The sequence below is a fragment of the Eleutherodactylus coqui genome, chromosome 5, assembly GCF_035609145.1.
Source record: "Eleutherodactylus coqui strain aEleCoq1 chromosome 5, aEleCoq1.hap1, whole genome shotgun sequence".
NCBI lineage: Eukaryota > Metazoa > Chordata > Amphibia > Anura > Eleutherodactylidae > Eleutherodactylus > Eleutherodactylus coqui.
In genome coordinates this window covers 263,625,499-263,639,383 of record NC_089841.1, presented here as the reverse complement: position 1 = coordinate 263,639,383, position 13,885 = coordinate 263,625,499, and the positions used below count along the sequence as shown (strand labels likewise).

Below are 13,885 nucleotides of genomic sequence, written 5' to 3'. Positions count from 1 at the left end.
TACTACATAACACAAGGTAACAGAATTCTAGAATTACACAAGGGTTATTGAGTGTGTTAAAAATGGTAATAGCACCCTTAGTGACCCACATACCCAATGCCCTCAACATAGTGCCAACAACACTGGTGATTTAAAGCCAAACGCCAGGCTGCCCCCAGCAATTACTTGTAAAAAACACGTGCTACCGCTGGCATGATAGCGCCCTTTCAGATTTGGAAAGGGTGTCTGGACTTTCTACCCTGGGAATCCGCAGGTCAGCATTCCAGTAGTAGTCTGTTAGCCTGTGTGTAGCTTAACTGGTATTACCAAGTTACAGTACATAGATGGCTGTCAGGCAGCCGATGAGAGGATGCGATCAGATATACAAGTCGGGTCAGTAATGTAGATAACGTAACCCCTCAGTACAGTACCAGTACCTAATGGAGCTTGCTGGTCCAGAGTGGTAGGAGAGCCCATGGGTACTGGCTGATGGCTGCTGCAATAACTTGGTCCTTCAACAATTATATCTGTGTGCCTTGCAACCGGGAGGATGCCAGCCCCCAGAAGAGGTAAGCTTGTGGGTTGTAAGAAATACTACAGCTATTTATACAGCCCAGACAGCCCCCAAGACACTCCTAGTCATCCCTCCCCTGACCTAAACTGATCCCACAAACTCTGAAGCCTCCTTAGCCTTTCAGAAACAGTTGACGTTCGCCATCCATTTTCTTTTGGGACGTAAGAGCCTGGGTCAGATTACTTTAAATTGTATACAATGTTGTTTTCCCCCTCATTCCCCGCTTGTTGATGGTGTTTAACAAAACCCCGAATGCCAACTGCGTTCCACCAAAGTCCATATCACGGTCCTCACTAAAATCAGGCAAAGGTCCCCATCTTGGTTTGAGATACAGACCAACTTCTTTCCTGAAGATTGACCTCCAGAGTTAGACATTATCCACATGGGTTACAAAATCATTGCTACAATGTGAAGCCCATGGTTTCCAGTGTTTTTTTTTTTTCACCTGAGCAAGTTTTTGTAGCTTGTGCAGATGCAGCCTAATGCCAAAATGCTAACCAATAGCCTACAACCTCTTCCCTCCAGTCACATTCATCCGGCAGGATCTGTCCTGAGGATGGAGGACCATGACAATACCTTAAAAACCCCAGGCCTCGTGCAGCACACCAACAATTCCACTGACTGGTATATGGTGTAGGAACCGGGCAGCAGAGGCGCTTTTACAGCCAAATTAAATTGCAAAAATACAAGTTAGGTAGGTCTTGTAGTCAGTTTTATTCAGAGGGTCATTGTTTTATTGCATTGCCCCTTTACCACAGATTAGGAATCTCACCTTTGACCTTTTTCTGAGCTGCATCACCACTGCTCCCCCCGGAACTGTTCTGGGATCCACTTTCCAACGAATTTGACCTGCAACGTAATTGTATGAAGTTACAAACGTTCAACCTACCCTGTCCATCGCGCCAGCCTGCTAGAATTGGACAGTTATGTTTTGCAGGTAACGTACAAGCAGAGACCCCGCTGCATAACCCCACCTGTCATTTATATATTAAAACTCTAAAAATGTAAGAAACGCCTTCAGTACAGTCCATGGCATTAAAGTTATAAAATAATTCATCTGGTAGCATTTATTGCCCCGTAATACGGACAAGTGTCCTGGCCGACCGAACTCACAGGCACGTATAGTGGAATAGATTCGTGTGATGTTCTCTCACCACTGCATGCTGCACTAAGCGAGTACAGGATCAATTAGCTGGAAGGTTCCAGTTAACCCCTTAAGGACTGCAAACCCCCCCCCCAACCTTTTTCCATTTTTATTTGGCTCCCCAACTTTTAAAGAAATCATAACCCCTTTATATGTATCCATCAGCGTAGATGTCTGAGAGCTTGCTGTTTACAGGCTGAGTTGTATTTTTCAATGGTACTATTTGTGTGGTCTTGCACTGCCCCCTGCAATAAGATTGCGGGTTGCAGTGCGTTTGCTATGGCAGATTGCCTGTCAAATCGTGGTATAATTTAATGCTATGGCATTACATCATACTGCAGGGGCGATCGAAGTGTCACAAGTTCTTGTTCCCTTAAAGGACAAAAAGTTAAAATTAGTTTATGGTTCAAAAATATTTTATTACTGCAATCCGGGGAGTTCTAATAAAGCTTAAAATTCAGGACCGAAAAAACAAACAAATGAAAATTAACTCCCTACTAGAAAAAATTTAAAAAAAAAAAAAACAGGAAAAAGCTCAAGAGGAGCAACCCCAAAACACACACCATATAGAACTAATAGAACTGAGGAGAGAGTTGAGGAAAACTCTCTTAGACAAACATGCCAGCAACCTCACTTTTCTCAAAGCAAATTTTTACTCACACATCGACAAGCCCTCAAAACTAATGGCAAAAAAAGACAAATCAGGGCAAAAATCCCCTTCATAAACTCCCTCAGTGATCCTACCACAAAAATAACCCACCCTCAACAAATTTCTGAACAATTTAGAGTCTACTATGCAAACCTATACAACTTAGCAGAAGACCCAAAAACTCTTCAACCCTCCCCTCACCTTATAGAGGAGTTTTTGGAGAGCATGTCACTTCCCTCCTTAAAATAAAAAAACGAGTCTCTAAATAAACCTATATCTATCTCAGAAGTAACTAAAGCCATCAATGGCCTTAAAAAGTACAAATCCCCTGTCCCGGACGGCCTATCGAACGAATATTCTAAAAAATGTTACCTTTCCCTGGCCCCGCATCTAACAGCCATCTTTAATGATTCAATGAATCAAGGAGAGATGCCAGCAGAGATGCTACAAGCTACGATTATCACTATTCCTAAGCCAGGAAAGGACACCTCTTGTTTAGCAAATTTCAGACCCATTTCCCTCCTAAACTCTGATGTAAAGATTTACTCAAAAATTTTAGCAACCAGGCTCTTGGAGCTCCTCCCTTTAGTCATTCACAATGACCAGGTAGGCTTCACAAAAGGCAGAAATGCAACAGACGGCACACGAAGAACCCAAAACCTGGTGGAACTAGCCAACTTGAGTCGGACGCCTTCTCTCCTCCTTTCTTTGGATGCGGAGAAGGCGTTCGACAGAGTACATTGGGGGTTCGCTCTCGCTGTTGAGCGAAAGTTCGGAGTTGGAGATAATTTTCTCCATGCAGTCCAGGCCCTCTACACACAACCATCCGCCAGAGTACTAGCCGATGGTGCCCTGTCCACGCCATTTCCAATCACTTCCCCCTCTAATATTTACTAATCGAACCCCTGGCGGAAATGATAAGGATGTCCCCAACAATTAAAGGCATTCCAGTTGGCATGAGGCACATAAAATCGGCCTCTTCGCTGAAGATGTGCTTATCACTCTGACGGATCCTTTGAACTCCCTAAGGAAGGTCCAGGAGTGTATTTCCCAGTTCAGCCAAGTCTCCTTCTACAAATTATACTTGAGTAAATCCCAGATTATGGGTTTAAACATAGACAAAAAACTGAAAGAGGACATCCAAGATGAGTTCCCTTTTCAGTGGAAATTGACAATCCCTTACTTAGGAATCAACCTATGCAGTACCACGTCAGAGATTGTCCCACAAAATATGAATCCTCTCTTTTCACTGAGGGGGGAGCTGGAGGAGCTGGGAAAAAAAGAATTCTCCTGGTTTGGTAGAATGGCCTTATCCTACACCTCTTTCGCACACTATCTCATCCAATCCCTCAAAATATAATCACTAACTTTCAAAGACAGTTGCTGAATTTCATATGGAACAACAAGAGGCCTAGAATAGCTGCCTCCATCCTATATCTCAACAGAAACCGAGGTGGACTAGGAGTACCCAATCTCCAAGCATATTACAATTCAACCATCCTAGCCCAGTCGGCCAATTGGTTAAAAGACTCAACTCCCATCATGGTGCCATTTGGAGAGACATCAAAATCAAAATAAAACACTGAGCTTTCTTATCAAGGCCTCAATGCTAGGCATTTTCAATCCAGAGACTCCTCTCCTCCCAATACAATCTCTCTCACCTCTAATGCTATCTACTATCCACTGCTGGAATCTGCTAGCGTACAAGTTCGACCATGTCACTAAAGGCCCACCTGCAAATCTTCCCTTGGAGATTCTAACCTACTTCATTCAAGATCTAAACTTAAGGGAATGGCACAGATGTGGAATCAAATCTATATCTGACCTCCTAGAAAAGGGAAAACCCCTTACTTTCCAAACTATCAAATCCAAATACAATCTGCCTGATAAGGAAACATTCTCTTATCTGAAGATAGCCTCTCTTCTTAACAGTTCACATTTGGGGGAAGTGCTCTTTACGAAATGACTTCGAGACTCTACTCCACAAATGCACGAACTCCCAGGGCTCCATGACAAAAGTTTTTTTATGATGTCATTGTGGGCAACACAACTGACACAAAAAGAATCCATCTGCTAAACTGGGAACGTGATCTCCAGAAAAAGTTCAAAAATCACTCAGTGGCTGAAAGCATTTGAAAGAGCAAACAAAGAAACTATTTCAGCAAGACTGCTTCAGACACACTACAAAGTGCTATCTAGGTGGTATTACATCCCCACTAAACTAGCCAAATGCTTCCCAAATACAAATAGAGAATGCTGGAGAAATTGTGGCTTCGAGGGCTCACTTTACCATATATTTTGGAGCTGTCCCGTGATCCAAAACTATTGGAGAGAGGTGTTCGACATCATCCGAACCATCACCGAAGTGCGCCTTACAAAAACTCCTCAACTCGCCCTCCTTCTTCTAGATAGCAAAGCAATCCCAGCAGATAAAAGGACCTGGATTTGCCATTTCCTCCTTGCAGCTAAAAATATCATCGCGAGAGCATGGAGAGTTACTTCCCCGCCTTTTTTGAAGGACTTACTGGACATGATAACTGACCACCATTGCTTCGAAAAAATACATGCAAAGAATATCAATTCTCTTCTAAAATTTAATCGCATATGGAAACCTTGGCAGCAATAGGAGTTAAATTGTTTTAATTTTACTTTGTACCCACAACTGACTCAAAACCTCACCCCTTATAACTACAATAACACTATATATCACCCACAACCACAACACTCATTCAAATACTCTCATACTCAATCACTTACTACACACTTCAAATCAATGGTGTTTGTATTTGTTCAACCTCATACCTACTGTTCCGATTCCACTCTGCACTCACAACAGGCTCAACACTTCACCTCTTCCAACTAAAACAACACCAAACTTCACTCACAAATCTAGCACACACAACAATTGAGTTGCTTACCCAAATATTTAGAGTCAACACCAAAACAACAAAGTTTGTGTTTGTACTATATTTTACTTATATACAGGTTATCGTACCTACTACAAATCAATTATTTGGAAAAAAAAACAAAAAACTTTTTATTACTGCATCGGATATTACAGTACAATTGCAGAAATAATCAAGATATAATCAGGACCAAGCCACATTCCCTCATCCCTACAAATTCTGCAACCACCCAGCAACCTATGCAAATTCTTGGGAAAACACAACATACCACAATGCCCGATTACATATCGCTGGACCTCCTATTATTTGGGGATTTGAAAAATAAAAATAGAAGTACCCAGACCTAAATGAAAAATAAACTAGGATTTAAAAAGATGGGAAAGACCCTGAACAGAGAAAGAAAGAGGGAAAAAAGAAGAAGGTAAGGGAATTAGGAACGTCTGTCCGGTCTGAGAACACGCCGAAGGTAATCTCACCAGCATATTCGAGCACCTTGTCCATAGAAAAGGGTGTGTCAGAGCCGTTTAGGGAGCGACAGGGCCACCGCACAACCAAGCATCCAGCTCAGGCGAAGGCCGAAACTGTAACCACACCGCCCAAGTGTTATATAATTTAGAGTATCTCATCTTTGGCACAAAATTCCTCCATGTGTTGTAAGTTATCCATGGCTTCCAGCCACATCAATCGTGAGAGGGAATCGTGGACTTCCATCTTCTAGGAATGACCTGGCTTACTGCCAGTAAAGAGAAGTGCCGTAAGGAGCCTTTTGCTCGCGACAATGACCCCAGAATCTTGGACAGCAGTGCCATTTCAGGGGTAAGGTTGGGCAAGCCTTTACAAATAGCTGTGAACAGAGCTTTCACCTCCCGCCACAGTGGTTGAATTAGTGTGCAGGACCACCACAGGTGGACAAAGGTCACTTGTTCTCAAAGACACTTCCAACAAAGTTCAGAATACTGGGGGTATATTCTGACTAGTCCCACCGGGGTCCAATACCATCGGGTCAGGATCTTATAACTAAGCTCCTGTAGTCTGCTGGAGGCATACAACTTATGGGTCATGACATAAGCCTTCTCCCACAACTCAAACGGAAGATCTATTCCTAGCTTTCTTTCCCAGGTGAACTCTAAAGTCTTGTTTCCTCCAGATGTATCCATCTCTAGTAGTAATTTATATAGAGAAGAGATGGCCAGTGGAGTGTCCAGGTCTGACATACAAATCTTCTCGAAAGTCGTGATTGGCCTCCCCGATTGTTGCAGAATACCCAAAGACCTAATGTTGTGACATAGCTCCAAGTACTGATACAATGCTCCGGCTGGGGGATCTCTTCCATTCAATGTCTCCTGCAGGCTCTTCATCCTTGTACCTGTCATAACGTCCTGAATCCTAGGAACCCAGGTCTATCATCCTAGCTGTCAAAGAGGTGCCTTTTAAGAAGGCCGGTGCATCGGATTACCCACCAAAGGGGTGAGCGGGCCCGGGGATAAAATTAATCCTAATTTAACGGCAGGACTGAGCCAGGCGCTGAGAAAATCATCTATGAAGGGAGATAATCCCAGATCTGTGTGTCTATCCTTACCCGGTATCCAGACAAACCCCTACCCTTCAAATGGCACCAAATCCTGCTCCGCCTCTACCCATCTTTTTCGCACTCTGCCATGCAACAGGTCCAAAACACATTTAGTCAGAGATGCCCTGTGATACAATAAGAAATTGGGGACTCCCATTCCTCCACTTGCCTTAGGGCTAGAAAGGGCCATCCAGTTCCACCTTGGCCTATGATTGCCCCGGACAAATCTCATGACTAAACGCCGAATCCGCAAGAGGAATACTCCTGTTAACTTTATAGGGACTGTTTGAAAGACGTACAAGAACCTGGGGAGGGAATTCATTTTAATTGTGTTTATCCTCCCGAACCAGGACAATGGGAGAGTTTTCCATCTATCCAAGTCCTTCTCAAGGGCTGCGATTAGCGGAGTGTAATTTTTTTCAAAAAGCTTATCAGGGTCCGTTACAATAACCGTCCCCCAGGTACCTGATCCCGTCCTCTCTTCAGGCAAAGGATAACCTGCTGAACACCTCAAATTCTTTCAGGATACATGGGAGTGCTACTCTAGGATTAGTGACACATTATTAAAAAATCAGAAGGTAATAAAAGTTAAATTATATTATAACAAAAAACATAATTGGTATCGCTGCATCCGTAAAGGTCCAATCTATCGAAGTAACGCATTATTTACCCCGCACGGTGAACATGAACCGAGAAAAGAACGTCAGAATTGCACTTTTTTGGTCACCCCATCTCCAAGAACAAAAATGTAATAAAAAGCAATAAAAGAAATGTATGTATGCCAAAATGGAAACAATAGAAACAGGATGTCCCATAAAAAAGAGCCCTCTGACAACTATGGTAACGGAAAAACAAAACATTTATGGTGTAAGATGGCGGCAGAAAATAAATTTAAAAAAAAAAATCATCTTTGGAAAAAAATAAAAATAGTACAGCAAAACAAAAAAAAAAAAACTATATAAATTTGATATCATATTAATCATACTGACCCATAGCATATAGTTATCAGGTCGGTTCTGTTGCAGGGTGTATGCTGTAAAAGCAAGACCCCCTCGCCCCCCTCCCATCATTTGACTCCACTTAGAATTTTTTGGGTACATTAACTAGTTCAGTTGAATACTACAAGCCCTCATATAGCTGCGTTGATGAATAAATAAAGGAGTTATAATATTTTAGAAGCGGGTAGGAAAACCCAAAAATGGAAAAAAAAGTGCTGGTTGTGATTGGCTGACACTTAGCCAATGACAGCCAGTGCTCAATAAATGGCTGTGATTGAACCAATCAGCACGGGAGAGGTGATGTATACTTGTTTGTTCTTCAGCTACACCTTATTTTGGGGGAAGGGCTTATATTTCAAGCCCACCCCCCCCTGAAAATCCTTGCATGTGATGCTACAAAATCATGTGACTTTGTAGCGCTACAAAATCACGGTATTGCTGCGAGAAGACGCAGCAATATTGCACGGATCAGCGATGCAATATTGCTGCAATTTTTTCGCGGCGATGCCATGTCACCCGTGTGAAGGAGGTCTTAATGGCACCACTTTTTTATTATGAGGGGAGGGTGAAGGGGGAGATGTAAATCCCTCTAATAGATTCAGCACCGTTTTTGTGTTTTGTTTTCACAGCGTTCATTATTCGGTAAAAATACCACGGTGACTTTCTTACCTGAATCATCACGATTAGGCCGGTCTCACATGCAGATTCTGCAGGCGTATGATTCCCGGTAATACACGGACCAACCAAATGCATTGAATTACGTAGTTCCGATCACATTAGTGTGTCTGAATGGTGTAATCCGCGAGTGGAAAATAGAACACGGCATGTTTTATTTTATCATGAATGTCTGGCCATTGTTGTCTATGAATATACCCGCAGACCATATGAAATAGCATCAGCGCTAAGCGAAGGTGCAGAAAATATAGTTTAAAAAAAAAGGTCAACTGCACATGACCACCTGCGTATGTAGTCAGGCGCTGTACAATTTTGCGGCCATACGCAGGGTCACAGCCGGGCTTGCAGTGGATTCCGTATACAGCCGTGTGACTCCGGCCTAAGGTTGCCTGCGCACGAGCAGATTTGCATTACGGGGATCCGTCTCCAGATTCCGCAGCAAATACTGCCCATAAACATGCTATTGAAAAATAAATAAATAAATAAAAAAAATTGCTCTTTCCTCTACACGAACGGAAAGCAATTGAGAAAAAAAATGATCACAGCATGTTCTATTTTTGCATAGATTCCAAGTTTATATGAATGTTTTTTGTGGGGTTTTTTTTTGGGGGGGGGGGGGGTTACTACTTTTGCAAAACAAAAAATACACAATTAAATTGTGTATTTGTGTATTGCATCGCTGCATTCTAAGGCCCCCTGTCCCCGCTGCGGATCTGTCCCCATGGACATTAGGTCTAAGGCCCCCTGTCCCCGCTGCGGATCTGTCCCCATGGACATTAGGTCTAAGGCCCCCTGTCCCTGCTGCGGATCTGTCCCCATGGACATTAGGTCTAAGGCCCCCTGTCCCAGCTGCGGATCTGTCCCCATGGACATTAGGTCTAAGGCCCCCTGTCCCCGCTGCGGATCTGTCCCCATGGACATTAGGTCTAAGGCCCCCTGTCCCCGCTGCGGATCTGTCCCCATGGACATTAGGTCTAAGGCCCCCTGTCCCTGCTGCGGATCTGTCCCCATGGACATTAGGTCTAAGGCCCCCTGTCCCCGCAGCGGATCTGTCCCCATGGACATTAGGTCTAAGGCCCCCTGTCCCTGCTGCGGATCTGTCCCCATGGACATTAGGTCTAAGGCCCCCTGTCCCCGCAGCGGATCTGTCCCCATGGACATTAGGTCTAAGGCCCCCTGTCCCCGCTGTGGATCTGTCCCCATGGACATTAGGTCTAAGGCCCCCTGTCCCGGCTGTGGATCTGTCCCCATGGACATTAGGTCTAAGGCCCCCTGTCCCGGCTGTGGATCTGTCCCCATGGACATTAGGTCTAAGGCCCCCTGTCCCTGCTGCGGATCTGTCCCCATGGACATTAGGTCTAAGGCCCCCTGTCCCCGCAGCGGATCTGTCCCCATGGACATTAGGTCTAAGGCCCCCTGTCCCCGCTGCGGATCTGTCCCCATGGACATTAGGTCTAAGGCCCCCTGTCCCCGCTGCGGATCTGTCCCCATGGACATTAGGTCTAAGGCCCCCTGTCCACAGGCGAGGAGGAATATTGCTAGCGATACTCTGCCGCTGGGGAGCAGGGGGGGGGGGGGGGGGGGGGGGAGCTGTCAGTTCTCTGCGGTGAGCCCATCTGATAGAAAGGCTCACCGCGGAGAATTGCGGCAAATCGCAGCATGCCGTGATTTGAGTCCCGCTTGTGTGCAGGGGGCTGCGCTTTCTATAGCAACGCCACGGAAAGTGTGCGCTGCGTTACTCGCAGACGGATTATCACCACGAGTAACGCAATGCAAGATCATCCGTGGACAGGAGCCCTAAGGCCCAGAACATCTTTCCGTCGGCGCAGCTCTGGGGGCTTGTTTTTTGCGGGTGGAGTTTTTATTGGTACCAGTTTGAGGTACAGGTGAGTTTTGGATGCTTTTACTTGAATTTTGTTTGAGAAGCGAACAAAAGAAAAATAGCAATTCTGGTGTTTAGGTCTTATAAAATTAATTTTACAGCCTTCACCAAGTGCGATAAATAAACACCATATTTATATTTTCTGGGGCGTTACAAATGTCATACTTATTAGGGGTTGCTTTTTTTATTGCTTATTATTTTCTTTGGTATTTTATTACATTTGAAAAGGGTTTAAGGGAAAAAAAATCTTTTAAACTGGATTTTTTCTTAACTTAAACTTTACTTGAACTCTTGTTACACTATTTTATTGCGCTTCACAGTTGGGACTAAAATTAAAACCTCCAATTTTTATTAGAAATAACTTAAACACATAGCGGGGGGGCACAAACAAATAACACAGTAATCCCTAATAAATAGGGCACTGAAGAGACAGACAGTAATATCTGGAGGTATCAAATAGACACCTAATCCAGGTAAGTATAAGGCTATGGATACTCAGCCCTTGATAGTAACTTAAAGGGGTTGTCCGGCCATAAACATTAGGTCTCATTACTTCTGTTTGCCCATTTCCATGCACTTTGTAATATACATTGTGCATGGTAAATGAGGCAAACAGAAGTTTTGGACTTACCTGAAGGGATGCCCCCCCCTGTGTTGCTCCTCCGTCGTCCCTGGTTACCACAAGAATCTTCTCTTCTTCTTGTCGGGCCGCAGCAGCTCTTGTCGGCGCGGGAACGAGCCTCTTCTCATCCGCGCACGCGCAGTTCTTCTCTCTGCAGCCGGGACCTATATACGATCTTCTTGTGTGCAGAGGGGGGGGGAGGGGGATGGAAGAGCCTCAGAGCAGGAACTGAGCTCCCGCCCCCTCTCTGCCTCCTTTCCGCCCCTCTGCACTATTTCCAATGGGGAGAGCCGAGACAGGGCGGGGCTAATTCTCGGACCTTAGCCCCACCCCCATCCCGCCTCTCCTCATCCCGGCATGAATCCCGGCCTGGTCCCGGCATGAATTCATGAATGGGTGTGAGTGAGGGATGCCTCTGATTGGTCAGGTTGTGACCAATCAGAGGCCTCTCATTCAGCAGGCGGGGATTTTAAATCCCCAGCTGCTGAATACTACTCACAGCTGTTCAGAGCAGTTCAGGAGAACTGCAGCCTGCCGCGCTGAACTCCGTCTGCCGGGACCAGGTAAGTATATATATATATTTTTTATTTTTACACATTTCTGGATGAATTGCAGGGAAGGGCTTATATATTTAAGCTCTTCCCGACAATTCATCCCGCGTACGCCGGCAGCCCATTGCTTTCAATGGAGTCGGCTGTATTGCCGGCTCCATTGAATTCAATGGTCAGTGCTCGTTTAATCGAGACGAGTACCGCGTGGTGCTCGTCTCGAGTAACGAGCATCTCGAGCACCCTAATACTCGAACGAGCATCAAGCTCGGACGAGTGTGCTCGCTCATCTCTAATGATAATGCATTTCTTAGCACGTATTGAAGCACATCCTCTGAGCTATAGTACATGCCTAAATGAAATCGCACTATTCTGAACTGACGAGTGCAGCTCTGGGGGCTTGTTTTTTGCGGGTGGAGTTTTTATTGGTACCAGTTTGAGGTACAGGTGAGTTTTGGATGCTTTTACTTGAATTTTGTTTGAGAAGCGAACAAAAGAAAAATAGCAATTCTGGCGTTTAAGTCTTATAAAATTAATTTTACAGCCTTCACCAAGTGCGATAAATAAACACCATATTTATATTTTCTGGGGCGTTACAAATGTACCGTATATACCGGCGTATAAGACGACCCCCCAACTTTCACCTTATACGCCGGTAATACAGTGGAGAAAAGAAAAATCAGTACTCACCTCCCCCGGCGTTCTGTCGCGCTCCGGCAGGATGTCGCTCCCATCTGGTCCCCGGAGCAGCATTGCTTTCTGAATGTGGGGCTTGAAATCCCCGCCTCCAGAAAGCTAATACACACGCCGTCAGCCAGTTACAGCCATTCAATGACAGCATTGAATGGCTGTGATTGGCTAAAACACACGTGGCTTCAGCCAATCACACTATTCAATGACATCATTGAATGGCTGTGATTAGCTAAAACACACGTGCGCCTTCAGCCAATCACAGCCATTCAATGATGTCATTGAATGGCTGTAACTGGCTGACGGCGTGTGTATTAGCTTTCTGGAGGCGGGGATTTCAAGCCCCACATTCAGAAAGCAATGCTGCTCCGGGGACCAGATGGGAGCGACATCCTGCCGGAGCGCGACAGAACGCCGGGGGAGGTGAGTACTGATTTTTTTTTTTTTTTAACACTTTTTTTTTTGTATTACCGGCGCATAAGACGACCCCCGACTTCAGAGCAGATTTTTCGGGGTTCAAAAGTCGTCTTATACGCCGGTATATACGGTAATACTTATTAGGTGTTGCTTTTTTTATTGCTTATTATTTTCTTTGGTATTTTATTACATTTGAAAAGGGTTTAAGGGAAAAAAAAATCTTTTAAACTGGATTTTTTCTTAACTTAAACTTTACTTGAACTCCTGTTACACTATTTTATTGCGCCCCTTTGAGCGCTAGATTAATAGCCTGCATTACTTATGTAGTGCATTCTACTAAGGGCGGGGCTCACATGGGCGCGGGTTACACACGCATAACACAATGAAAGTAGATTGACCTATGTATATATTACGCACCCCATTGGTCCTTATGGGCGCGTAATAAGCGCTGTACATAAACAACTGCACTGAACGGGCCGTGGTCATATGTATCATCACTAAAGCGACAGCAGGAAATGAAAACAATGAGATGTCTGGTGTGAGATACGCCATCATGGGCCATATGGGGGGCTGTACCGGCCCACATGGCAGTGAAAAGCTCAGGTTATTCCTATCACAGCAGCCGACTAGACTCCGCAGGAGGCGGGGCCTAATAGACAATATATGATAAACATGGAGGCCTTGATCAGGCTTCCGGTTGCCATGGGAACCCACTGATGCCTTACAATCACATGGCTGGCGGGTGACAGAGACCCTCCCCCCACCTGCTGCAGTTCCTATTGTGACATGCAAGGGGTTAAACTGCCAGGATCTGAGGTTTCTCCATTGCTGGTGGTTAGAGCAGGAGGCTCGCTGTCAGCTAAGCCAGTACGTGCAGGTTTATAGCCCATTAGTGTGGTCACGAAGGGGTTAAGAACCAACCTACTAGAAACACATGCTTCCTAAAACCCGTAAACTACAGCTAGCACCGATAGTCCCGGTGACCCCCCGCACGCGGCCGTCCCCCTCTCACCCGGAGTCTGCCATTATGCTTCTCCCGCCAACTGTTCAACCATCAGCTCTACCACTGATAGGCAGGCAATGGGCGGCGATTTAGAGCTCTTCCTTACGCGTGGAGGGCTGTTCTCTATGGTAAGAGCGGCGCTCCTCGCGGTTTCTCTATGGTCTTGGAGGACTGGAGACTCGGGACGTTTGTGAGAAGGGGGCCGGAGTAAAGTTACAGCCGTGACGT

General features: G+C 45.2%; 1 protein-coding gene across 1 annotated transcript in view; it reads right to left on the bottom strand.

The window, feature by feature from the left end:
- HAUS8 (HAUS augmin like complex subunit 8) overlaps positions 1-13,794 on the bottom strand; it is a 95,380-nt gene extending 81,586 nt beyond the window's left edge. The window contains exons 1-2 of the mRNA XM_066604613.1: positions 13,667-13,794; positions 1,326-1,402 (exon numbers count right to left, since the gene is read on the bottom strand). Coding sequence (XP_066460710.1) covers positions 1,326-1,402; positions 13,667-13,680 — 91 coding nt within the window. The 5' untranslated portion in view covers positions 13,681-13,794. The remainder of the gene's footprint in view (positions 1-1,325; positions 1,403-13,666) is intronic.
- Positions 13,795-13,885: the final 91 nt, after the last annotated feature.